The sequence below is a fragment of the Nothobranchius furzeri genome, chromosome 3 (assembly GCF_043380555.1).
Source record: "Nothobranchius furzeri strain GRZ-AD chromosome 3, NfurGRZ-RIMD1, whole genome shotgun sequence".
Lineage (NCBI taxonomy): Eukaryota > Metazoa > Chordata > Actinopteri > Cyprinodontiformes > Nothobranchiidae > Nothobranchius > Nothobranchius furzeri.
In genome coordinates, this window is record NC_091743.1 from 84,301,458 (window position 1) to 84,326,571 (window position 25,114).

Consider the following 25,114-nt stretch of genomic DNA (forward strand, 5'->3'; position numbering starts at 1 on the left):
TCAAGATGATCATGAGAACGGTGAGCAAGAATCCCAGAACCACACTGGGGGACCTGGTGAATGACCTGCAGAGAGCTGGGACCACAGTAACAAAGGTTACCATCAGTAACACACTACAACGGCAGGGAATCAAATCCTGCAGTGCCAGATGTGTTCTGCTGCTGAAGCCAGTGCATGTCCAGGCCCGTCTGAAGTTTGCCAGAGAGAACATGGATGATGCAGCAGAGGATTGGGAGGATGTCATGTGGTCAGATGAAACCAAAGTAGAACTTTTTGGTATAAACTCAACTCGTCGTGTTTGGAGGAAGAAGAATACTGAGTTGCATCCCAAGAACACCATACCTACTGTGAAGCATGGGGGTGGGAACATCATGCTTTGGGGCTGTTTTTCTGCTAAGAGGACGGGACGACTGATCTGTGTTAAGGACAGAATGAATGGGGCCATGTATCGTGAGATTCTGAGCCAAAACCTCCTTCCATCAGTGAGAGCTTTGAAAATGAAACGTGGCTGGGTCTTCCAACACGACAATGATCCCAAACACACCGCCCGGGCAACAAAGGAGTGGCTCCGTAAGAAGCATTTGAAAGTCCTGGAGTGGCCTAGCCAGTCTCCAGACCTAACCCGAAAGAAAATCTGTGGAGGGAGTTGAAAGTCCGTGTTGCTCGGCGACAGCCCCAAAACATCACTGCTCTCGAGAAGATCTGCATGGAGGAATGGGCCAAAATACCAGCTACTGTGTGTGCAAACCTGGTAAAGACCTATAGTAATCGTTTGACCTCTGTTATTGCCAACAAAGGTTATGTTACAAAGTATTGAGTTGAATATTTGTTATTGACGAAATACTTTTTTCCATAGCCTAGTGAACTAGACCAAATTTTTGCTTTGCAAAGTTTGGTCTAGGCATGCTCCATTGGAACCTCAGCAGCTCCTACCAGGACTCTGGCTAGCCAATCACAGCTCTCTAGAGGGGTTTCAAACACATAAAGAGCTGTGATTGGTCCATAATGGTGGGCCAATCATAGTGCTCTATCTGCTTAGTGAACAAATCACAGAGCTTTATCCGCTTTGTGGGCCAATCAGGGCACTCTATATGCCTGGTGGGTGGGATGATGCAACAGAGTGAAACAAGAGTATGTCACATTCATTGTCCAGTGGAATGTGGAGATCATTTGAAAGACAACGGTAGAACCCGCCCCACAACTGAGAGCCGTCAATGGAGCATGGCCAGACTAAATAATACATTTATTTAGTCTGGCTTGCCAGGCTATATTTTCCACCCTGATTTACAAATAAATTCTTTAAAAATCCTGCCATGTGAATTCATGGATTTTTTTTCACATTCTGTCTCTCAAAGTTGAAGTGTACCTATGATGAAAATTACTGACCTCTGTCATCATTTTAAGTGGGAGATCTTGCACAATCGGTGGCTGACGTAATACTTTTTTGCCCCACTGTATATGTGCTACTGTCATTAAAATTCCCTGTCTGAAGGATTAAGGGATTTACCATTCAGTTTTCATGCAAAGTAGGTAACGACGTTATTTAAAAGTTCGCCTGTCCAAATTTGAAGAGAAAAAAAAAATCAGAAATAAAAAAAGCTTTTTCCGGTAAGTTTTGTTAAAAAAACTACTTCATGTGAAAGTAATGACTTCTGGTTAAGGTATCGTTTTTCTCTTAGATATGTTTATGCTGATATACATATCTAAGAGAAAAACAACACAGTATGGTTTTTCTCGTCAAATCCAAACTACTTCCTGCAAAGGTAATGACTGCCGGCGAAGGGAATGACCCGATGTCTTGTTTTTCCAGTGATGTCAAAGAAGATGCCATGTGATGTCTGCAGCCAGATGCTTGTGGTAGTTTCTGGATCTGCTTGCGGTCCTGTGCTTTTTGATGATGTCATCAAACCAAGCGCCAGAAAGAAAAACACTTCTTATATGTGAAAATTTTCTGATGTATTTACATAATTAGCAGCCATTTCTGTTTGTATAAATATGGAATTCTGTATATTTTGTTAGTTCTTATGCAAATAAATCAATTAATTAATTCATTCAAAATGTATACTTGTAATTTGTTTGATAAAGTTCTTTTACATTTTTATTAAATCAGAGCTTATGTAAATAAATCAATTCATTAATTAATTCAAAATGTATACTTGTAATTTGTTAAAGTTCTTTTACATTTTTATTAAATCAGAGCTGCTCATGGTCACGGTTTATCAACTGATATCTTAGCTTTTATTTTACATTTCCTTTGGCAATTTAAACATACCCCCCCCCCCCCCCCCCCCCAAAGAAATTATTTTTTCTTTTTTTACAACAGAACTACAACCGCAAGGGACTACAATTGTAAATTTGTCTGGACCAATCACTATTGCCTGTACATAACTTACTTTTACTAATGTGGTGTGACATCATCAAAAAGTGCAGGACTGGAACCGGCTCATGTAAAACATTGTGTCTAATATGGTGTCCCCCAGAGATTTAAACCCGCACACTTTGTATTTTAGGCGAGATTTTTAAGGTCATATGTTTCAAAGCCACCGATATTTTTCCAACGACTGGACATCATTTCATTAATTTTCAACAACATTTTGATGTATATTTGCATAGATTAAATGTAAAAACTAAACAAATTTCACTTTAATGAATGAAGCAGCAGGTGATCAGTGTGTTCCTATACATCCTCAGAGGTCATGACCTTTACATGGACTGGGACAAGATGAAGGGCCAGCCGTACTCTTACTTCACTTTTGGAGTGTGTTGCTCTGAGGTGGAACTGGACTGCCTCACAGGAGACTATCGGGTTTGGACTCAACTGTTGCTTCATTCCTGGGTTAAATGTGATTCAGCTTGTTGTGAAAGAAGTAATGTTTCTGTTTTCCTGCTTCCTGCAGACAGTGAGAACGGACATCGTGGTTGACATTGGTAGAAGTCTGAATCCCTCGGTGGACATTGGCCAGGTTGGATCATGTTTTTGATTAAACAGGCCTACGCATTTACATAAGGGTGTTCCCCAGGGTCCAGTTCTTGGACAACATTCATTCTTTATGAAAGGAGATGATACTGTAGTGCACACGTAAACCTCTTATACGTGTCTGCCTTTCAGGAAGACATCAGGCAGTTTGTGTTGGTTATAACTTTGAGCACAGGAGTCCCTCAGAGATGTGTACTCAGCCCTTCTCTCTTCGCTCTGCTGAGGAATTCAGTAAATGCCAGCTTATTAAATTTCCTGATGACATGACAGTTGTGGGACTCAGATATAAACATCTCGCAGTGCTGAGGTGGAACAGTTGAAGTTGATGTTGAAAGGAGTTTGCTGACCTGATCTGCTGTCTGTCTTTATTTATACACCTTCCACCTCTCAGATTGAAGGGGCCTTCACCCAGGGCTTGGGTCTCTACACTCTGGAGGAGTTGAAGTACTCCCCCACTGGGCTTCTGTACACTCGAGGTCCATCTCAGTACAAGATCCCAGCAGTCTGCGACATGCCGCTCCAGTTCAATGTCTATCTCTTGTCAGACTCCAACAACCCCCATGCCATCTACTCCTCAAAGGTCAGCACCAACATCTTCCTCTTGTTGGATAAATTGGTCACATCAATCCTCTAGTTCTGAAAATGTTTCTTGTGGATTTTGACTCCAGGGAATCGGAGAACCCACCCTCTTCCTGGGAAGCTCCATTTTCTTTGCCATAAAAGACGCTGTGGCGGCAGCTCGCTCAGATTCTGGTCTGATGGGCCCGTTTACTTTTGACAGTCCGGCGACTCCCGAGAGAGCATGCCTGGCCTGCTCCTCTCCGTTTATTCAGAAGGTGATAATACACTCAGTGAAGATGTTTAGTTTCTTTTGCACTAAAACTGCCGTACAAGACGTCTTTAGACCTAAAATATCTGGCCCTGAAGACAATGATTTATTGGGCTAAAATAACTCAGTTTGAGTATTTAATGTTCAAGCAACCAGATTTTCTCAGTTCATCTGTTTTATCACATATGATATAAACTTTTAAAGTCGTAACCAGTTCCATGAGTTATTAACTAATATTTTGTAAAATTATATTTTCTCTTCCAGATTCCAGCCAGTCAGCCAGGATCTTTCACAGCATGGGCTTTAGATATCTGATATCAGGCTACTACTAAACCTAATGTGGACCATCTAATATTAACCAGTTCACTTATTAGACTGAAACTCTAAATGTTTAATCATTGCACAAGAAACTGTTTTATTCTCAAGCATGACACAAACAGTTTAAGAAAAAAAATTAAAAATTCTCACATATTTCACAACTCTCTTGTTCCTGCTGCACAATAATAAAAGCACTAAATAATTTTGTTTTACATTCAGTTGCAGGACTTGCCAATACATTTTTTTGACTGTAAGAAGCATGTGCATGCAAGTATTAAGGTCTCACAGAAGAAAAAAAGGGATTTAAAAAAATGTGTTTTCATCCCGGCGTTGAGACTAAATTAAATAGTTAAAGATGTTATATTATTTTATTTTTAAATAGGTGCAAATTGGGGATGCATTAAATCAAACAATTTAGTTTTGAAATAACCTTACTAAAATATAAACAAGTTCCTTTTCACAATATTTGTTCTGGTGCTGAGTGGGTTCCTTATAAATCTCAATACAAATATATTATTGAGTTTTTTGACTTTTCTCAACATCCCAACTTCATTCCATTAATGATTTGATGTTTTTGTTGTGAACTTGGCAGAGGACCGTAAGGATACCAGAGCACAGTAAGCGGTAGTAAACAGTTTTTATTAGCCTGAAGCTAAGGGAAGACATTACCGGTGTAGCGACATGAATGGCCTCATACAGGTGCTGGCCAGTAAATTAGAATATCATCAAAAGGTTGAAAATATTTCAGTAATTCCATTCAAAACGTGAAACTTGTACATTATATTCATGCAATGCACACAGACCAATGTATTTCCGATGTTTATTACGTTTAATTTTGATATTTATAGGTGACAACCAATGAAAACATCAAATCTGGTATCTCAGAAAATTAGAATATTCTAAAGGCCAATGAAAAAATGTTTGTTTCTCTAATGTTGGCCAACTGAAAAGAATGAACATGAAAAGAATGTGCATGTATAGCACTCAATACTTAGTCGGGGCTCCTTTTGCCTCAATAACTGCAGTAATGCGGCGTGGCATGGACTCGATCAGTCTGTGGCACTGCTCAGGTGTTATGAGAGCCCAGGTTGCTCTGATAGTCGTCTTCAGCTCCTCTGCATTGTTGGGTCTAGCGTATTGCATCCTCCGCTTCACAATACCCCATAGATTTTCTATGGGGTTAAGGTCAGGCGAGTTTGCTGGCCAATCAAGGACAGGGATACCATGGTCCTTGAACCAGGTGCTGGTGGTTTTGGCACTGTGTGCAGGTGCCAAGTCCTGTTGAAAGGTGAAGTCTGCATCCCCATAAAGTTGGTCAGCAGCAGGAAGCATGAAGTGCTCTAAAACTTCCTGGTAGACGGCTGCATTGACAGGGTGTCCGCGGGGTTTTAAAAAGTATTAAAAAGTGATAAATAAAAATAGTCAAATTTAAGGCCATTAAAAGTGTTAAATTTGGTCTCAGAGGTATTATTTTTTCCAAATTAGGTATTATTATTTTCAGACTATCAGATGTCGTATTCTGAACATCGACATAGAAATATATTCCGTAAGAAATGTTTTGAACGATTATAAAAACAAAACAAGCCGATTATTTGCTCCTCCCACTTGCGCTGCCTTGAGTTGCAAATGAAGCGCTCCTCCCAGTGTTGCCAAGTTAACTTAGCGACTTTGACGCTATTTCTAACAGCTTTTCAGACCCCCTTCTTGACTTTTTAAATCTTAAAAGTACCTAGCGAACATCTCAGAAACATCTCTGGTAACCCTTAGCTACTTTCTGGATAACTGTCGTCGACATTTCCTGCAGGTTAGCTAAACACTCCGCCTGCACTCCGGACCGTTCTTCAGGACATTAGGAAAGGGAATGATGTAGTGATGTGTCAGTCGCTAAAGAAACGGCTCTCGGAGCCGGCTCCATGTTGGAGTAACCAGAGTGAGTGACACACACACCGTACCTGCGGACTCCTGAGCCGATAAAAACGGCTAAATGTGAGCGTGCGGCGCGCTAAACATACGTGCAGCTTGCCCCTGATTGCTGTGAGACCGGGTTGGGGGGTGCAGCTGTGGTTGGGACAATTATTACATTAACTGATGGACTTGTAAATAAATAGTTTATAAATAAGGTAGAAATAAGTTTCTCACGCTGATAAATGATAACTAATCTCTCTGAGGACATGGTGCTAGTGCACTCTACTACAGCACCTTGACATGGCTCAATAAATGCTATGCAACATTTAGTGAACAGCAATTTGCATGTGTTTGTTATAAATGCCACTGTATAATTCTTGCTGTCAGTATTTGCAAGATATTGGTATTTGGGTCTGTACTGGTTAGACTTAAATGAGTTAAACCAAGGTCTACAGCCCTTGGGTCATAAACTATGAGCTATAAGTATATTGGTCTTTTTATACTGGGAATCAGGAGTTATTTTAGTGATCATCTTGTTTCTTGTTTATTTTTGCCCTGATTGTGCCCTGAGCAGTTTTATGACTGAATAAAAATAAAAAAAATAAAAATCTACATAAATTGAAAAATCGTCTTAAATAATCGAGATCTCAATTTCAGTCACAATAATCGTGATTATTGTTTTTGCCATAATCGAGCAGCCCTACTTTAGCATATCCCTTCACATTATGATGACGTCATATTCAGTGGTCGTTCTGCATCATTTCAGGCCTCGTGGTCAACTGTCTGAACCGCTGAACAGAAGTGCCTGGCTTATTTTCTAAGTAAAATAAATATGTGCAATACGTTGTCAACATCAGTGAGTCTCTAAGTCTATTCTTTTTGTATGTTATATATGTTAAAATATGTGTAAATAGGTCGCTGATTAACACTTGCAATTTAGTGTTGTGATGGTTTTAAAAAAATTCTGAAGGTAGTAAAAAAAGGTATTAAAAAGTAGTAAATTTTACTTAAGGATTGCTGTATATACCCTGATTGACCCTGGACCTCAGGAAACAGAGTGGGCCAACACCGGCAGATGACATGGCACCCCACACCATCACTGACGGTGGAAACTTTACACTGGACCTCATGCAACGTGGATTCTGTGCTTCTCCGCTCTTCCTCCAGACTCTGGGTCCTTGATTTCCAAAGGAAATGCAGAACTTGCTTTCATCAGAAAACATAACTTTGGACCACTCAGCATCAGTCCAGTCCTTTTTGTCCTTGGCCCAGGCGAGACGCTTCTTGCGCTGTTTCTTGTTCAAGAGTGGCTTGACACACGGAATGCGACACCTGAATCCCATGTCTTTCATGAGTCTCCTCGTGGTGGTTCTTGAAGCGCTGACTCCAGCTGCAGTCCACTCTTTGTGGATGTCCCCCACATTTTTGAATGGGTTTGTCGTCACAATTCTCTGCAGGGTGCGGTTATCCCTAGAGCTTGTACACTTTTTTCTACCACATTTTTTCCGTCCCTTCGCCTGTCTGTTAATGTGCTTGGACACAGAGCTCTGCGAACAGCCAGCTTCTTTAGCAATCACCTTTTGTGTCTTGCCCTCCTTGTGCAAGGTGTCAATGATTGTCTTTTGGACAGCTGTTAAGTCAGAAGTCTTCCCCATGATTGTGGTGCCTTCAAAACAAGACTGAGGGACCTTTTAAAGGCCTTTGCAGGTGTTTTGAGTAAATCAGCTGATTAGAGTGGCAGCAGGTGTCTTCTATATTCAGCCTTTTCAGAATATTCTAATTTTTTGAGATACCAAATTTGGAGTTTTCATTAGTTGTCACTTATGAATATCAAATTTAAATGTAATGAACATTGGAAATACATTGGTCTGTGTGCATTGCATGAATATAATGTACAAGTTTCACGTTTTGAATGGAATTACTGAAATATTTTCAACCTTTTGATGATATTCTAATTTACTGGCCAGCACCTGTATTTGTGACCCAAAGGTCACACTTCCCCTGCCGGGTCAAGCTGTAACTTTTGTTCCACAGATTATCCATCAGGAGCTGTGGAGTCTGCTAAACACCATCTTTTATCTGTCGTCTGTTCCGTCCCAAGATGAAGGACACTTCAAGATTTTAAAATAATAATTTTAATAAACTGTTTTTACTGTTTATTACAATCATATAATAATCATCATAAATAATCATCATGGTTCAGTATGAATGTATTTAATTACTGAAATGACTTATTATTCTTTGGGTTAATAATTATTATTATTTATGATAATCAGTAATGTGTGATCAGTAACCAGAAGGTCATTTGCACGTGTACACAGCATGCAGGACTGAATCCAGGGCAAGGCCGGATTAACCATATGGGCAACTGGGCAATTGCCCAGGGCCCACGAACTCTAAAGGGCCCAGGGCAGCAAGGGCACGAGCAAAATACTGTGTCTATAATTTCCCGCTTTATGAGGACAATGGTGACCGTACGTCCTGTTTTCCCCGGACATGTCCACTTTTCACTCTCCGTCCGGGGCGTCCGACTGGGGGTTCTTGTATTGATGAAAATGTCCGGCTTTTGCAGGAGCAGGGATCGAATTATGGGGGAGCTGTATATCCTACACATCCAGGGGAGCTGGAAAAAAGTTTTCTACCTATATGACATCATTTATGGACTCTTTTGAGCAGAGAGCGGCACAGCGCGTTGTTGCGCAGCGCTCCAGGCAGCTGCTTCCAGCGCACGGTCCATTCTCAAAGTGGCGCAACCAAAAAACTATAATTAGCACATGGTCATTCATGTCCGCACGTGTTCTCTATTTTCTGTCTTATTTGTGCCTGAAGCGCTCTGCTACTGCGGAGCTCATCACCTGTGCTGCGGTGATTTCACCTCACTGACGCAGCATCGAAACGCGCTCTCCACTTTGTGGTCAGGAGATCCCTTTGATTTGCTCAAAAGTAACCGATGAGGTGAAAAAGTAAGAATCCAGGCAGCAGTTTTTCTGGAGAGTTTAGAGGAGATGCAGGAAGACGAGAGACAGACAGATTCCTCTGTGTAATCCATACCCTCTCCAGTAGTGTTAGTTATACAGTGTTTATAAAAGCCCCTCAGACATGACTGACATGTTCTAATATTATCAGATGAAAAACTAAATTATCAGACATGCTGTCTCATCTGCTGCTTTTCTAAACTTGCTAAAAGTAGCAAAACCATTTGAAAGCCACTATTAGTGGATTCTCTGAAAGTTTCCATGGAGTGTGGGACAACTTATTTTTTCATTGATCCTATCGTCTAATCTCACAGCTGAAACAAGCATCCTTAATAATCTGTGCACAGGAAGCTTACCGATGCTGTAGTAAAACAAAAGGTATAATAATTTATTATTAATAAAACCTTGTTGCAGCACTAAAGCAGAAAAAATAGATTTTGCAGTAAATATGCAAAATATTTACATATGAATTGTTTTAGAGCCCTTTTATTGGCAGAATCTGATATTAATTTAGTTCTTACAAATAAATGTGTCCCAACGTGGATTGTGTGGCGTTGCCATAGTGTGACGTCATAGGCACAGATCCCCTGTCCTCTTTTTTGGAAATGGAAATATGATCACCCTATATTAAACAAACTGTCCACCCGGGCTTTTGCGCTGCACAGAGACGCTTCGCTGCCTACGACTTTGAACGTCAGAGAGTCAGTCTCATGCAGACTGACCAATGAAGAGAGGGCCTCAAGTTAAGACCCTCTCCTCATTGGTCAGTCTACACAAGGTGGGTCAAAGGTTACCCTGAGCGGGTTACGTGATGTCAGGCATTCAAGTATTGAGTATATTTACTGCATATTACAGTAAAATATTCTGTATGTGACCATATTATGGTGATCCTTGGGTCGTGATGATGGGGCCCTTGAATATTGTTGCCCAGGGTACAACGAAGTCTTAATCTGGCCCTGACTAAAACCTTGTTTCTCACTCTGTTTTAGTTAAAACCAACATAGACTTTAATGGGTTTATTGAGTTTATCTCCAGAAAAACACATTTGGTCATTATTGCAATGAACCTCCAATGAATAAAACAGCTGGTTTTATGAACGTTTAAGTCTTTAGTTTCTTTCTATCTGAGCTTGTGGACCCAGAGTCAAAATAAAGTCTAAATGAGATGTTTAGTAAATGAGCTCCGGTTCTTTGCTGCCCTCTAGTGGATCCAGCTTCTATTGCAGGTGTTAAAACCAAATACAAACACTTGATTTGACTTGATGCAACATGAATAATCAGGTTTAGGTTTATTTGTTTGTTAATAAAAACTCAAGGTTTCAGGAAAAGGAATTTATTTTAGACAAGCTTGTTATTTTCCTCCTAAAAAGAGCTTAGATAAATTAAGACACGGGAAATATAATTTCAATCTAAAAGCCTTTTGTTCAACATGTTTCTAAACAACAACTATGATTCAGTCCCAGTTTAAAGCCCCATGAAAACCAGCAGAGCCTGTCTCTGAGTGATGGATATTGACGACTGCAGCAGTTTGGACGAAATGAAACCACACAGAAAAGAGGAACTAAAGCCCAGAGATTAGTCTGGCCCCAGAGGAGTGTGTGTGTGTGTGTTTGTGTGTGTGTACAACAGCAATGATTAACATATGGGGTTGTTCTGGGGGGTCTAAGGTCGATTGAGAGGATTCATTCTCTGTCTTCTGACAGCTGAGAGGAGTTCGACCTACAGACTCGGTGAGTTTCAGCTTTTATTTCAACACGACTTCACCTATAAATCAGTTCCTACGAAAGGGGAAGAAGGGAGGGATGATGGTTTCACAACTTTACAGGAAGTTTTTATGATGTTAGTTTAAAATGTTCTTATCGGGTGACAGAGCTGGACTCTAGTCAGGTTTTTCTGTTTTATTGACATTTGTTTTGTTTAAAAAAATACAAAGAACATCTTGTTAAACCTGAATTATATTTGCTTTTTGTTAATCAATGACGAGACTCTAACCAGAAACGCTCTTGATTCTTTTATTTGCACCGATTCTGGTTCTGAGGGTCGGCACCGAGTTCTGACTTCTTTAAATAACAGAATGTATTTTTATGGCTTGGAATACAATTAACAGTCAGAATGATCTTTTAGCAATGGTGCATTCAGGGACCAAAAATTAACTGCTTAAAAATAAAGATTTTTAAGTTTCAGATCAGCTGATGGTGCTGAATTCCAACAAATTCCAGCTGTTTCATATCTCTTTGGTGCAAGGGTGATGGAGGGGGCATGGGAGTTTGCCCAACCAATCCACATGTGTTTAGTGGATTTGGAGAAGGCTTATGACCGTGTCCCCAGGGGCACCCTGTGGAGGACGCTCCAGGAGTATGGGGTGGGTGGCTTTCTGTTAAGGGTCATTCAGATCCTTTACCAGAGGAGCGTGAGTTTGGTCCACATAGCCGGTAGTAAGTCGGACCTGTTCCCGGTGAGGGTTGGACTCCGCCAGGGCTGCCCTTTGTCACCGGTTCTGTTCATTACCTTTATGGACAGAATTTCTAGGCGCAGCCGTGGTGTGGAGTGTGTCGAGTTTGGTGGCAGGAGAATCTCGTCTCTGCTTTTTGCGGATGATGTGGTCCTCCTAGCTTCATCCAGCTCTGACCTTCAGCTCTTGCTGGGTAGGTTCGCGGCCGAGTGTGAAGCGGCTGGGATGAGGATCAGCACCTCCAAATCTGAGACCATGGTTCTCGACCGGAAAAGGGTGGCTTGCCAACTCCAGGTCGGGAGAGAGGTCCTACCTCAAGTGGAGGAGTTTAAGTATCTCAGGGTCTTGTTCACGAGTGAGGGTAGGAGGGATCAGGAGATCGACAGGTGGATTGGTTCGGCATCTGCAGTGATGCGGACGCTGAGCCGATCTGTCGTGGGGAAGAGGGAGCTGAGCCAGAAAGCCAGGCTCTCTATTTACCGGTCGATCTACGTCCCAATCCTCACCTATGGTCATGAGCTTTGGGTAATGACTGAAAGAACGAGATCGCGGATACAAGTGGCCGAAATGAGTTTCCTCCGTAGGGTGGCCGGGCTCAGCCTTAGAGATAGGGTGAGGAGCTCGGACATTCGGGAGGGACTCGGAGTAGAACAGCTGCTCCTCTGGATCGAAAGGAGTCCGTTGAGGTGGTTTGGGCATCTGGTCAGGATGCCTCCTGGACGCCTCCCTGGGGAGGTGTTTCGGGCATGTCCTGCCGGCAGGAGGCCCCTGGGTCGACCCAGGACACGTTGGAGAGGTTACATCTCCAATCTGGTCCGGGAACGCCTTGGGGTCCTGCCGGAGGAGCTGGTGGAGGTGGCTGGGGAGAGGACGGTCTGGAGCTCCCTAGTTGGGATGCTGCCCCTGCGACCCGGACCCGGATAAGCGGAGAACGATGACGATGACTGATGGTGCTGAATTCCAAGAGATTCCAGCTGTTTCATATTTATTTTCTGATTTTCTGATTTTTCTGATTGTCCTCTGAAGGTCAGCGATGAATGACCTCACCAGTGTTCATCCTAGAGAGGCCGTGGAGCGGATCGCCGCCTCGCTGGGCTGCAGCCCCACTTCAGTACAAGTGGCCGAATTCTTGGACAAACACGACCAGCTGGGACACCTCCGGGAGAACTTCCTAGTGCCCAAAGTAGCAAATTTACCTCCATGTAAGTAAAGCTGTTGAGGTGAAGTGGGTTTTTTTTCTGATCAGAGAGATTGATCTAGACTTCCTGTAGCTGACCTCTCGCTGGTCGACGGGAGCCTAGACTGCGTCTACCTGTCTGGAAACTCCCTGGGACTTCAACCCAAAATGGCGCGGAAATATCTGGAGGAGGAGCTGGAGAAGTGGGCCAAAACGTGGGTGAAGTCACCTGTTAGCTAAACCATTTCCTTCCCCTGGTTGTTGATTGTGTTGTGTTGATGTTTACCAGCGGGGTCTACGGCCACACGCAGGGCTCCAGGCCCTGGGCTTGGGCTGAAGACCAGCTGGAGGAGCTCATGGCCATGCTGGTTGGTGAGGAGCTTCATAAAATAACATTTTTATCTAGCAGCTGGGGGAATTTACAGATTTAAAACTTGGTTTTAAAAAGAAGTTGTCAAAGTCAGTAGATTATATTATTGTTCCTAAACAGCTGTTTTTATACAACAACACTATAACAAACTATACGTGTGAAACCCAGCAAAAGAAGTCAAAACTATTCCATATTATACGCAGACGACTGTCGAATCTATTTTTCACTGAAACCCACTGACTCCACTAAACCTCTGTTTGTCTTCACGATGTCATGCAATGGCTGACTGATAACTTCCTCCATCTGAATGACTCTAAAACAGAAGTAATTGTTTTTAGTCCCGACAATGTTAGAGCAACCCAGCAACCTGACCTCCACTTTCTGTCTCCCAATGTTACTTCTTCTATTTCCAACCTTGGAATAAAAATAGACCCGGTTCTGAAGATGGATGCTCAGGTCAACAGCACAGTCAGGTCCTGTTTTTACCACCTCAGGCGAATTTCTAAATTAAAGCCCATCCTGAGTGTCCGTCTTCTACAATCTGTGATTCACGCCTTCATCGCTTCTCGGCATCGGTAAAGCTGCTCTGTCTGGACTTCAGCTTGCCCAGGATTCAGCAGCAAGGTTCCTGACTGGAGCTGACAGAAGACAGCAAATCACTCCACCGGTTGCCCGTTCAGTTCAGGATCAACTTCAAAATTCTGCTTCTTGCATTCAAATCTTTGAACAGTCAGGCACCTCCCTATCTGTGTGAACTCCTCCATTACTGCCGCCCTCCTCGTGCTCTTAGGTCTGAAGATCAGCTCCTCCTAACTGTCCCTAAAGCACGTTTGAAGACCCGCGGGGAAAGGGCTTTTTCTGTCTGTGGCCCAAAACTGTGGAACTCATTACCTCTTCAGGTCTGTTGCCGTTTTTATATCACGCCTGAAAACCCACGACCACTCCCTGGCCTTCAACTCCCACACCACAAAGCATTAACTCATCCTTAGTTTTTCCACCTTGTTTGTTCGATTTGAAATTTGTGTTTTTATATTCTGGTTTTACTTGTTCTCTTGGTTTTAGTTTGTTGTTCTTTTAACTCTTTTATCTTTTTACTTCATGTGATATACACGACTATTTTAGCTTGTGTTTTTTTTAATTCATTTGTTTTTATGTGCGCTTTGGTCGGTTATAATGCCGTGTTTAAAGCGCTCTACAAATAAAGTGGTATGGTATGGTATGTTATATGGGAGGGAGGCAGTGTGGCAAGCAGTTTGCATATTTATTACACAGACTGGATATGTGTTCTAGAAATCTTATAGTGTTAGCATTAACTTTCCTACCATCCATAAGAACACGTATAATAAAAATGTATTAAAATAATAATAAAATGTATTGTTATTATTACAAGATGTCCCAGGAGATGGGAGGAGTCCAAGACCCCACCTGGCATATACATTCATACACAAACACAGTCACACACTCCCTCCTTCATGCTCACACACACAGATATGACCTAAAGACAACCACTCACTGTCACGGTGTAGGAGGTGGAGATGATGGACCATGTGTGGTTGAGCTGAGCAAGAGGTAAAAATAAAGGCTTCGGATAAAGTAAAAATGATTTAATGGCAAGATGGGATGAACAGAAACACCAGCAGACAACAACAAACAACAATGAACTGACAAAGGACAAGGGCAAAACAGGTGGTTTAAATACAGAGGGCTAATTAGGGAAACATGGGCAGGTAAAAGAGGGACAGGTGAGAACAATAAGGGTAATCATGGCAGGAGAGGAACACAGTCAGGCGGGCAGGGGCAGATCGTGACACTCACGCTCCCCACTCACACCCTTCTCACTCTGGTTCTGGTACTGCTGCACAGAGGGCACAACCATTCCCGAACACCAGAGCTAGCCCCGTTCTGACGTTCAATGTCTAATGTTTCAGTCCTTTCTTGTTAGGAGCTAAAACCGAGGAGGTGGCGCTGATGAACGGCCTGACGGTTAACCTGCACCTCCTGATGGTCAGATCCTGTTATTCCCTACGGAAATACCCCCAAACAAAGAGTTTCTCATGTAAACTGAACAAAATGCTTCTTCTCTGCAGCTTTCCTTCTACAAACCAACAGCAACTCGACACAAAATCCTCCTGGAGTTCAAGGCCTTCCCTTCTGACCACGTGAGGACATTTTCTGTCCCTCATTGCTGCTGGGGATAAAGTTTCATAAAGTGGGGCTTAAAATATAGTGCATGATTAATCCACTGCAGCCAACATGTTTCAGAAGGAAGTTCAGGATCTGCCTCTTCAGTATTTTTATTCCTTTTCTAAATGAAAAGTTGGAGTTTTATCATAATTTTTACTGCTGTCAGTACGCTGTGGAGTCTCAGATCCGCCTGCGAGGGTTTGACCCCGAGGTCAGCATGCTGCTCCTGTCTCCCAGACCGGTACGGCCAAAACCACACCCCACCATGTCTTTATGTATTCGTGTAACTTTGCCAGAGTTTAGAAAGGAAACGTGGCCTTAAGTAGGAATTGAGCATCCTGTCTGTTCAGGGAGAAGAAACACTAAGAACTGAGGACATCCTAGAGATGATTGAGAAAGAGGGCGACTCCATCGCCGTGGTGATGCTGAGTGGCGTTCAGTATTACACCGGACAGCTGTTCGACATGCCTGCTATCACTGAGGCCGGACACAAGAAGGTAACAATACAAAGTGCTAGTATTTATGCAACAACGCAGCTCTTTTACATGAACACACTGGTTTCAGGGTTGTTTTGTTGGCTTCGATTGCGCCCACGCAGCAGGAAACGTTGAGCTCAGACTTCACGATTGGGGTGTTGACTTTGCCTGCTGGTGCTCCTACAAGGTAAACAAACAAACAAAAGCAGAGATTAAAGGAAGGAATGCAGTTCTTAGTGAGGACTGTTGCTTCTGCAGTACATGAACTCAGGAGCAGGTGGACTCGCTGGAGCGTTTATTCATGAAAACCTCAGAAACACGACCAAACCCACGTGAGTAGAACCTCGATGATGCATCATTCAACTATACATGTCTCCACATTTACTAGTATGTATACATACACTCACTGGCCACTTTATTGGGTACACCTGCCTGCTAATTCATACAAATGTCTGATCAGCTAATCGCATGGTGGCAACTCAATGCATTTAGGATTGTAGACATGGTCAAGACGATCCGCTGCAGTTCTAACCGAGCTTCAGATGGGAAAGAAAGGTGATTTAAGTGACGTGACATGGTTGTTGGTGCCAGACTGGCCTGAGTATTTCAGAAACTACTGAATTTCTGGGATTGTCACGCACAACCATCTCTAGGGTTTACAGAGGATGGTCCAGAAAAGGGAAAACATCCACTGAGCGGCAGTTCTGTGGGCGAAAATGCCTTGTTGATGCCAGAGGTAAGAGGAGAATGGCCAGACTGGATCGAGCTGATAGAAAGGCAACAGTAGCTAAAATAACCACGCGTTGCAACTAAGGTGCGCAGAAGAGCATTTCTGAACACACAGCACGTCGAACCTTGAGGCAGATGGGCCACAGCAGCAGAAGACCACATCAGGTGACACTCCTGTCAGCTAAGAACAGGAAACTGAGGCTACAATCCACGCAGGCTCACCAAGATAGAAGATTGGAAAAATGTTGCCTGGTCTGATGAGTCTCGATTTCTGCTGCAACATTCCGACTGTAAGGTCAGAATTTGGCGTCAGCAGCATGAAAGCATGGATCCATCCTGCCTTGTATCAACGGTTCAGTCTGCTGCTGCTGCTGGTGGTGGTGATGGTGTGATGGTGTGTGGGACGTTCTCTTGGCACGCTTTCAGCCCCATAGTACTTATAGATCATCACTGCAACGCCACAGCCTACCTGAGCATTGTTGCTGACCATGTCCATCCCGTTATGACCACAGAGTACCCATCATCTGATGCTACTTCCAGCAGGATAATGCTTCATGCCATAAAGCTGGAATCATCTCAGACTGGTTTCATGAACATGACATTGAGTTCACTGTACTCAAAAGTTCTCCACAGCCACCAGATCTCAACGCGATAGAGCACTTTTGGGATGTCGCTTGGACAATCCTCTACCCTGCACCATCTTGCCACAGGAGTCCCCCAGGGCTTTGTACTAGGACCTCTTCTCTTTGCCATGTACACCACCTCACTGGGTGAGATCATTCGATCACATGGCTTCTCCTACCACTGCTATGCAGACGACACCCAGCTCTATTTGTCATTTCCACCGGACGACCACACTGTCTCTGCACGAATATCAAACTGTCTCTCTGACATATCAAAATGGATGAAATCCCACCATCTCCAACTCAACCTCTCTAAAACTGAACTACTTGTCATCCCAGCAAAACCGTCCATACAGCACAATATCTCAATCCAAAATGGCTTCCTATCTCTGGCTCCTTCAAAGGCAGTTCGAAATCTGGGTGTTGTGATTGATGAACACCTGACCTTTAAAGATCATGTTGCCTCTGTTGCTCGTTCATGCCGCTTTACGCTGTATAACATACGAAAGATCAGACCATACCTAACACAACATGCCACCCAGCTCCTGATGCAATCTACTGCCATCTCCCGCCTCGATTACTGCAATTCCCTTCTAACTGGTCTTCCAGCCTGTACTGTGAGACCTCTTCAAATGGTCCAGAACGCAGCGGCGCGTCTGGTCTTCAATCAGCCAAAAAGAGCACACGTCACCCCTCTGTTCATTGAACTCCACTGGCTACCGCTAGCAGCACGCATCAAATTGCTAACACTAGCATACAAAGTCCGAGATGGTACAACTCCCATCTACCTGAATCCTCTTGTAAAGGCTTACGTCTCGGCCCGGCCGCTCCGGTCATCACAGGATCTTCGGCTAGCAGTGCCTACACCACGCTCAGGACAATTCAGACTCTTCTCATGCATCGTTCCACAAATGTGGAATGACCTTCCAAGCACTACCAGAACAGCAGCTTCCTTTTCAGTTTTCAAGAAACTCCTGAAGACCCTGCTCTTCAGAGAGCATCTTCTAAACTAGCACCAGCCCTGCACCCCCCCCCCCCCCCCCAACCGTCCACTCCTTTGTTCCCTCCTCTCCATGATCGATGTCAAGTTGTTGTTATTGTTGTTGTTAGCCTCAAGGGCAACATGCCAATTATCACTTGTAAGTCGCTTTGGACAAAAGTGTCTGCTAAATACATAAACATAAACTTGTGGTGGAACGGGGGATTTACATCATGGATGTGCAGCTGACACATGTGCAGCAATTGCGTGATGCTATCAAGTCAGTATGGACCAAGATCTCTGAGAAATGTTTCCAGTACCTTGTTGAATCTACACCACAGAGGATTAAGGCAGTTCTGAAGGCGAAATGGGGTCCAACCCGGTACTAGCAAGGTGTACTCAATAAAGTGGCCAGTGCGTGTACATGTATGTAAATATATTAGTATGAGTCCATGCATTTCTATGTGCACATATATAGCTCATCCTGATCTACTCGTCTCTTTCAGGCTGTTAGGATGGTGGGGACATGACCTGAAGACACGCTTCCAGATGACAAACGGTACACCAACCACCAAGTCCTTCCAAGTTTAACTGTGCAATGAAGCCTGTTGTCTGTGGCTAACTCTTGTGGCTGAAGGTGGGCTTACACCACCAGTAAAAGACAATGTGCTGTGTGTTCAGAGTTGGAGCTACAGCCTGGAGTGAACGGATTCAGACTGTCAAACCAACCTGTTCTGTTAGTCTGCCCCCTACAGGCCAGTTTGGAGGTACGCCAGTCGAACCCCCGATTATCTCAGATTCAGATTTCAGATTCAGATTTCAGATTTATTGGCCAAGTAAAAGTACATTTACAAGGAATTTGGCTTCGGTAGATGTTCGCTCTCTAAAACATACAACAACCACAATAAATGAGAATAAAAATACCTAAAAACACATAAGAACATGTATACCCACACACATGTTCATTTACACACACACACACATATATACATATAGACATACCCACACACGCACGCACGCACGCACGCACGCACGCACGCACGCACGCACACACACACACACACACACACACACACACACACACACACACACACACACACACACACACACACACACACACACACACACACACACACACACACACACACACACGCACGCACGCACGCGCGCACACACACATATCCATAAGCATACTGAATAAGTATTAAAAACTATAATAAAAGGACGGTAAAATAATCTACAGATTCAGGAGAGAAATGGCTGAAGGAAAGAAGGAAAGTGTGTGTGACCAAGATGGCGCCCATGACCGGCTGCGTGTCTGCTCAGCTCCCAACCTTTTTTGTTTTTCTATTGTATTCTTGTATTTTTTCCATATGCAGTGCCGATTCTCTGCTGGTGTATGATCGGGACTTCCTGCTCTCGATCCGCTCTAGAATGGATGTTTTTCAGAACTCTAATGCGGGACACCTTTTTCCACCGCCGCTGGAGACTGACGCGAACCCAGCTGCAGAGCCTGTGTTGCTCCACGCTTTCCCACCGCCGCTGGAGACTGACGTTAGCCCAGCTTCCGGGCTTGTGCTGCCCGTCGGTTTGCCGCTGCCCCGGAGACCGTGGAAAAAGAAGCGGGGGAAACGAGGCGGCTTCTTTGTTCAGCTCCGAAGGATCCGGCGTGGCGAAGCCATATCGGAGCGCTGCTCCGTGACTGTGATGTCCCGGATCCATCGGCATCTCAATCGAGTCGAGCTGATCTCGCTGCTACCGGGAGGACATGGAGCTGAATGTTACATGGATGTGTCTGAGGTGTGGATGACCGGCCAGTTGGGAGCTCACGGAGCTGAGAGCTGCGCGAGTGCGTGGGATGTGGGGATGATTCTCCAGCTGGGAGCTCACGGAGCCAAGCGCTGTATGCGTGCTTCGGAACCGAGGATGATCCGGCGGCCGACCGCTGCTGACCAGCTTGCGGCACACAATCGGGGGAGATGTGGAGATCGCCTAATCACATCAGATTACTGCGTATGGGGAAAGGAGCGGTGCTTTCGGAGTTCCCCTGATGCTCGAGGTGGGTGCTTGGTGCCTGTTGTTTCTTTGGGTTCCACCGGGTTGCCCTCCCGCTCTCGTTTTCGCCGCTCTCGTTTTGGACGGCACAATCAGCGGGGAATAAATCTGGCCAACCTACAGTATATTGCAAGATTTGATGGAGCCGGACTTTCTCTTCCATCGGGAAAGCAGTCGACTCGCTTTGCACTGATCAATGCCAGATCGGTTGGAAATAAAACTTTTATTCTGAAGGAATTCTTCCTGAACAATAGCTTGTCTGTTCTATGCGCCACTGAATCATGGTTAACCCCTGGAGATTCAGCTGCTATTGTTGAAATGTTACCTCCTGGATGCTCCTTCATTAACATTCCAAGAGCACAGCGCCGGGGCGGAGGTCTATTGACTATATTCAAATCAGATCTTGTCTGCACACCGATTACCCATCAATCAACTCCATTGTCTTTTGAATTAAGTTTGTTTGAATTGGGACGTTCCCCTCCATTGTTATGTGCACTCATTTACCGTCCACCACCCTATAACAAGGATTTTCTTAATGAATTTGCAAACTTCCTGGCAGACGTCTCCTGCAGATATGGAAAAATACTCTTGCTGGGTGATTTTAATATTCATGTCTGCTGTCCTGACAAACCTTTGGTAAAGGATTTCTTAGATCTTATTGACTCATTTAGCATGTCCCAACGTGTTAATGGACCCACTCATGGTCATACACACACACTAGACCTGATTTTTTGTCATGGGCTGCAAATTAGTGATCTTGGCATTCTACCTGCAACTTTTTCTGATCACTCACCAGTTGTGTTTAATATGAACTTAGACTCTGCCTCTCGTGTTGAGTGTTTCCGTCCCAGCTTCTCTCGAACAATCAGACCCAATACTGCTGCACATTTTGCTGCTATTCTTGCTTTGAATTCAGCTCCATTTCAATCTACTGATGAATTTACTGTTGTTGAGGGATTACTTCATGCGCTTGATTCATCCTGTCTGGCTGCTTTGGATATTGTCGCTCCATTAAAATCAAGGCGAAATACATCCCGACCTGACCCATGGCTGAACGAGCAAACTCGTTCCATGAGACAACATGCCAGAAGACTGGAACGTAAATGGATAAAAGACAGGCTTACTGTATCCTTTGAATCCATGAGAGAGGCGTGGTCTCAGTACCAAAGAGCAGTCAGAGGCGCAAGAAATCGATTTTTTGCAAGCATTGTAACGGCTAATTCTAATAATCAAGGTGTGTTATATAAAACTATGAATGCAGTGCTTTCACCAGTTACAAAACTATTTTCCTCTGCGTCTGCTGACTTGTGTAACCAAATCCTGCAGTTTTTCTTAAATAAGATTAGTGTAATCAGAGCTCAGATTCACCAAACCAACCATGTTCCTGATTCAGTCATTCCCCCTCATGTGCAACTTCAAAGCTTTCAGCCCATCTCTCTGCCCTATCTAGAAAAAACTGTTGCTGCCATGAAACCGTCTGGCTCCCCAGAAGATGTTATCCCACCACGTCTCCTGAAAGAGGTTTTTCCTTTCATTAGCCATAATGTGCTAGACATCTTAAATAGTAGCTTGACATTGGCTGAAGTTCCTTCTGCCTTTAAACATGCCGTTCTTCAGCCAATCTTGAAAAAACCTGGTCTCGACCCCACTGATTACTCTAATCTCCGACCAATTTCCAAATTACCGTTTTTATCTAAGGTCCTTGAGAAAATAGTGTATGAACAGATGCTGACACATCTAAATGACAATCAGGTAATGGACATTTTTCAGTCTGGTTTCAGAAAACAGCACAGCACTGAAACTGCTCATGTTCGGGTGTTTAATGACATTTTTCTCGCTTTAGATTCAGGTTTCCATGTGGTTCTGCTACTTTTGGATCTATCAGCAGCATTTGACACGATCGATCATAACATCTTGATCACCAGACTTCAGACTTGGGCTGGCATTTCTGGTTCAGCCCTAGATTGGTTCAGGTCATACTTTTATAACAGGTCCGCTAGAGTCATGTTGGATGGCTGTTCATCCGAGTCACAACCACTCCGTTGGGGTGTCCCACAAGGTTCAATACTCGGCCCGTTACTATTTAACCTCTATATACTGCCCTTAGGAGCCATTTTCAGAAGGCACGCTGTCTCATACCATCTTTACGCTGATGACTGTCAGATCTACTTTTCATTCAAGCCAACTCAATCAATGCAAGTTCTGTCTGATTGTATCGATAATGTTAAGCTTTGGCTTGCTGATAACTTCCTCCATCTGAATGACTCCAAAACAGAAGTAATCGTTTTTAATCCTCACAGCATCCCGGCTACTCTTCAACCTGACCTCAACTATCTCTCACCTAATGTCTCCACTGTAATTTCCAACCTTGGAGTTAAAATAGACCAGGCTCTGAAGATGGATGCTCAGGTCAATAACACAGTTAAATCATGTTTTTACCACCTCAGGCGTATCTCTAAACTTAAGCACATCCTGAGTGTCCGTCTTCTCAAATCAGTAGTCCACACTTTCATCACTTCACGGCTGGATTACTCCAACTCCTGCTTATACGGCATCAGTAAAGCAGCTCAATCTAGACTTCAGCTAGTCCAGAATTCAGCAGCTAGGTTCCTGACTGGAGTTGACAGAAGACAGCACATTACACCAATTCTAAAATCTCTCCACTGGTTGCCCGTTCATCTCAGGATCAATTTCAAAATCATGCTGCTCACTTATAAATCCCTGAACAGTCAAGCTCCTCCATATCTGTGTCAACTCGTCCATTACTACAATCCGCCTCGTGCTCTCAGGTCTGAGGATAAGCTCCTCCTAGCTCTTCCAAACGCACGTCTGAAAAGCCGTGGAGAAAGGGCTTTCTCTGTCTGTGCTCCCAAGCTGTGGAATGCATTACCACTACTAGTGAGGCAAGCACCAACAATTAGCATTTTTAAATCTCGCATGAAAACTCACTACTTCAACCTTGCATATAATACATAATCATGGACCACTTTCGACATCTGCATTCTTTCTACAATAGAATGCACAATAATTAACATCTGTATTACTGTGGTTCTTTCATATGTTTTTATCTGTTGTTTCACATTCCTTTGCGTTTTTAGTGTTTTACGACTGTTAGTTCGAGTATTTTCTTGTTTTCATTTTTTCTTATAAACTATGCTTTAAATGTCATTCTGAACGTGTTAATTTAACTGTAATCTTTTAATGTACAGCGCCTTGTCTGGTTGTAATGCCATGTTGAATGCGCTTTATAAATAAAATGGTATGGTATGGTATGGTAAAGAAACTGTTCTTGAGTCTGGTAGTCTCCCATCTCAGTCATGCTTGAGACTTCCTAAACAGCCTCTCAGAGCTCATGAGCTATTCTAAGATCTTACTCCTGAAGAGCATTCACTTTATTTCTTTAAGCAACTTTTACACAGAAACACAACTGGGAATGCTGTTTCCAGGTCTTCAACATGACCAGTATGGTGGAGCTGCGCAGGAAGTCCATCCTCCTGACCGGATACCTGGAGTACCTGATTAAACACTACTACACAGAGGACCAAGCCCAGCCTCACAAACCTCACGTGCATATCATCACACCTTCGGACCCTCAGCAGAGAGGCTGCCAGCTGTCTCTGTCCTTCTCCGTCCCCATCAGGAGGGTCTTCCAGGAGCTGGAGAGGAGGGGAGTAGCCGTGAGTGACTCACACTTCTAACGACACGGAGACTAAAGACTTGATCTGACAGGGCTTTGTGTTTCACACAGAGTGACATGAGGGAGCCCAGCGTGCTGCGAGTTGCTCCGGTTCCGCTCTACAACTCCTTCAGCGACGTCCATCGCTTCATCGGAATACTGGGAGAAGCGCTGGATGCGAGCAGGAAGTGAGGAGAAGATGCAGAATAAACTCCTGTCCTTGTTATTAGAGCACCGTAGTAGAAAAGTCACATAGACACACTAAAATAAAAATATTTTAAAGCTAAACTACCTGTCTTGTCTCTCACTAATAACTCATCTTCTCCAGTCTTTTCAAAATAAAGCATATTTAATAAAAACAGGATTCAGGCGTCAGCCCTCCACGAGTCACCTGACTCTTCCAGCAGCATCTTATTATTTTTTTCCCCAATTTATTTTTAAAAATACAGTGAGTGGAAGTGACGACCCCCCCCCCCCCCCCCCGGATTACACACACCAGTTAGCTCACAGTCCTCCTCTTACCAATTAACACCTACTTCATTATAACGCTGACTTCTCCCTAATGCTTCTGCGTGTGTTTATGCACTATTACCTTGACGTATGCCTACGCCACGATGGGACATAATTGGCATATCAATATGCAAAACCTAAATGGATTAACCTTCTTTAAAACTAATGAGCATTTGGACGCCCAGCTGGGGAATGGACATGAATTAGCATTTGTCATCTTTTTGGAGGCTGATGTGAGAATAAATAATTGAAGAGAGGCTGGTATTGTCTTTCCTGAGGCTACCGTTGCTTTAAGAGGCTGTGCTGGAAAATAATAAGAGGAAATATGCAGATTTACTGTCTTAATAATAGCTGGGATTGCTGATTTCACACGTGCTGAGAAAAGTGGACAGTTTGGACCAGAAAAGAACAAACGGCTACGTTCTCTTATTCCAATCCGGTGCCACAGTTAACATCTGAATGTTACGTTTCAATTCCCTTTTATCAGAATGTGTGTTTGTTTTGTGCCCCTGCCATTAATTTACTTTTCTCCTTAGTAATTATTAATGCATTAGTGTTGTTTTTTCTTCCTTGCTGTGCAGGTTTTGTGTCTGCATCAGTTCTTTGTGACTCTTTGTGGTTGTTTTGTTCCTCTGTGGTAAATGCCGTCGCTTTGTTGTTGTTTTAAGGACCTCTGCAGTTTTCCAGTAAATTTGTGGTCATTTTGTACCTCTCTGCACTCGTTCCATGTTCAAATTACTTTTAATTTTTACTTTTTTCGAAGATGGTTAATAAAAAAAGAATTTTAAATCAGGGCTTTGGTCTGGGGCCCAGTATTTGCTGCCACAAAGGCCACATTCTAAGTAACATGCACACATACGTTGTTAAAGCAAGATTATTG

The 25,114-nt window shown here is 43.6% G+C and overlaps 2 protein-coding genes across 7 annotated transcripts in view; both read left to right on the forward strand.

The window, feature by feature from the left end:
• aox6 (aldehyde oxidase 6) overlaps positions 1-4,336 on the forward strand; it is a 45,082-nt gene extending 40,746 nt beyond the window's left edge. For all 3 annotated transcript variants that reach the window (XM_015958044.3, XM_070549653.1, XM_015958045.3), the window contains 5 exons: positions 2,692-2,806; positions 2,898-2,963; positions 3,369-3,557; positions 3,646-3,813; positions 4,071-4,336. In XM_015958044.3, coding sequence (XP_015813530.3) covers positions 2,692-2,806; positions 2,898-2,963; positions 3,369-3,557; positions 3,646-3,813; positions 4,071-4,121 — 589 coding nt within the window. In that variant the 3' untranslated portion in view covers positions 4,122-4,336. The remainder of the gene's footprint in view (positions 1-2,691; positions 2,807-2,897; positions 2,964-3,368; positions 3,558-3,645; positions 3,814-4,070) is intronic.
• A 6,243-nt stretch (positions 4,337-10,579) lies between these two features.
• kynu (kynureninase) lies at positions 10,580-24,012 on the forward strand. 4 transcript variants are annotated; one of them, XM_054734464.2, is made up of 14 exons: positions 10,580-10,733; positions 12,482-12,657; positions 12,727-12,847; positions 12,922-13,004; positions 14,945-15,006; positions 15,090-15,161; positions 15,353-15,427; positions 15,537-15,683; positions 15,751-15,849; positions 15,921-15,994; positions 18,500-18,552; positions 18,675-18,760; positions 23,495-23,725; positions 23,797-24,012. In XM_054734464.2, the coding sequence occupies exons 2-14, from the start codon at positions 12,489-12,491 to the stop codon at positions 23,914-23,916; spliced, it is 1,392 nt and encodes a 463-aa protein (XP_054590439.2). In that variant the 5' UTR covers positions 10,580-10,733; positions 12,482-12,488; the 3' UTR covers positions 23,917-24,012. The 4 variants fall into 4 exon arrangements, with proteins under 4 accessions (XP_054590439.2, XP_054590430.2, XP_054590428.2 ...); XM_054734455.2 differs by lacking the exon at positions 10,580-10,733 and adding an exon at positions 10,823-10,842; XM_054734453.2 differs by lacking the exon at positions 10,580-10,733 and adding an exon at positions 11,244-11,365.
• Positions 24,013-25,114: the final 1,102 nt, after the last annotated feature.

Excerpts from the sequence above, each read along its gene's own strand:
- kynu (XM_054734453.2), top strand. The coding sequence starts at position 11,316 with ATGACCGTGTCCCCAGGGGCACCCTGTGGAGGACGCTCCAGGAGTATG. Across the intron at positions 12,658-12,726 it reads AGTAGCAAATTTACCTCCAT|CTGACCTCTCGCTGGTCGAC; the intron begins GTAAGTAAAGCT and ends GACTTCCTGTAG. Across the intron at positions 15,162-15,352 it reads AGGCCTTCCCTTCTGACCAC|TACGCTGTGGAGTCTCAGAT; the intron begins GTGAGGACATTT and ends TACTGCTGTCAG.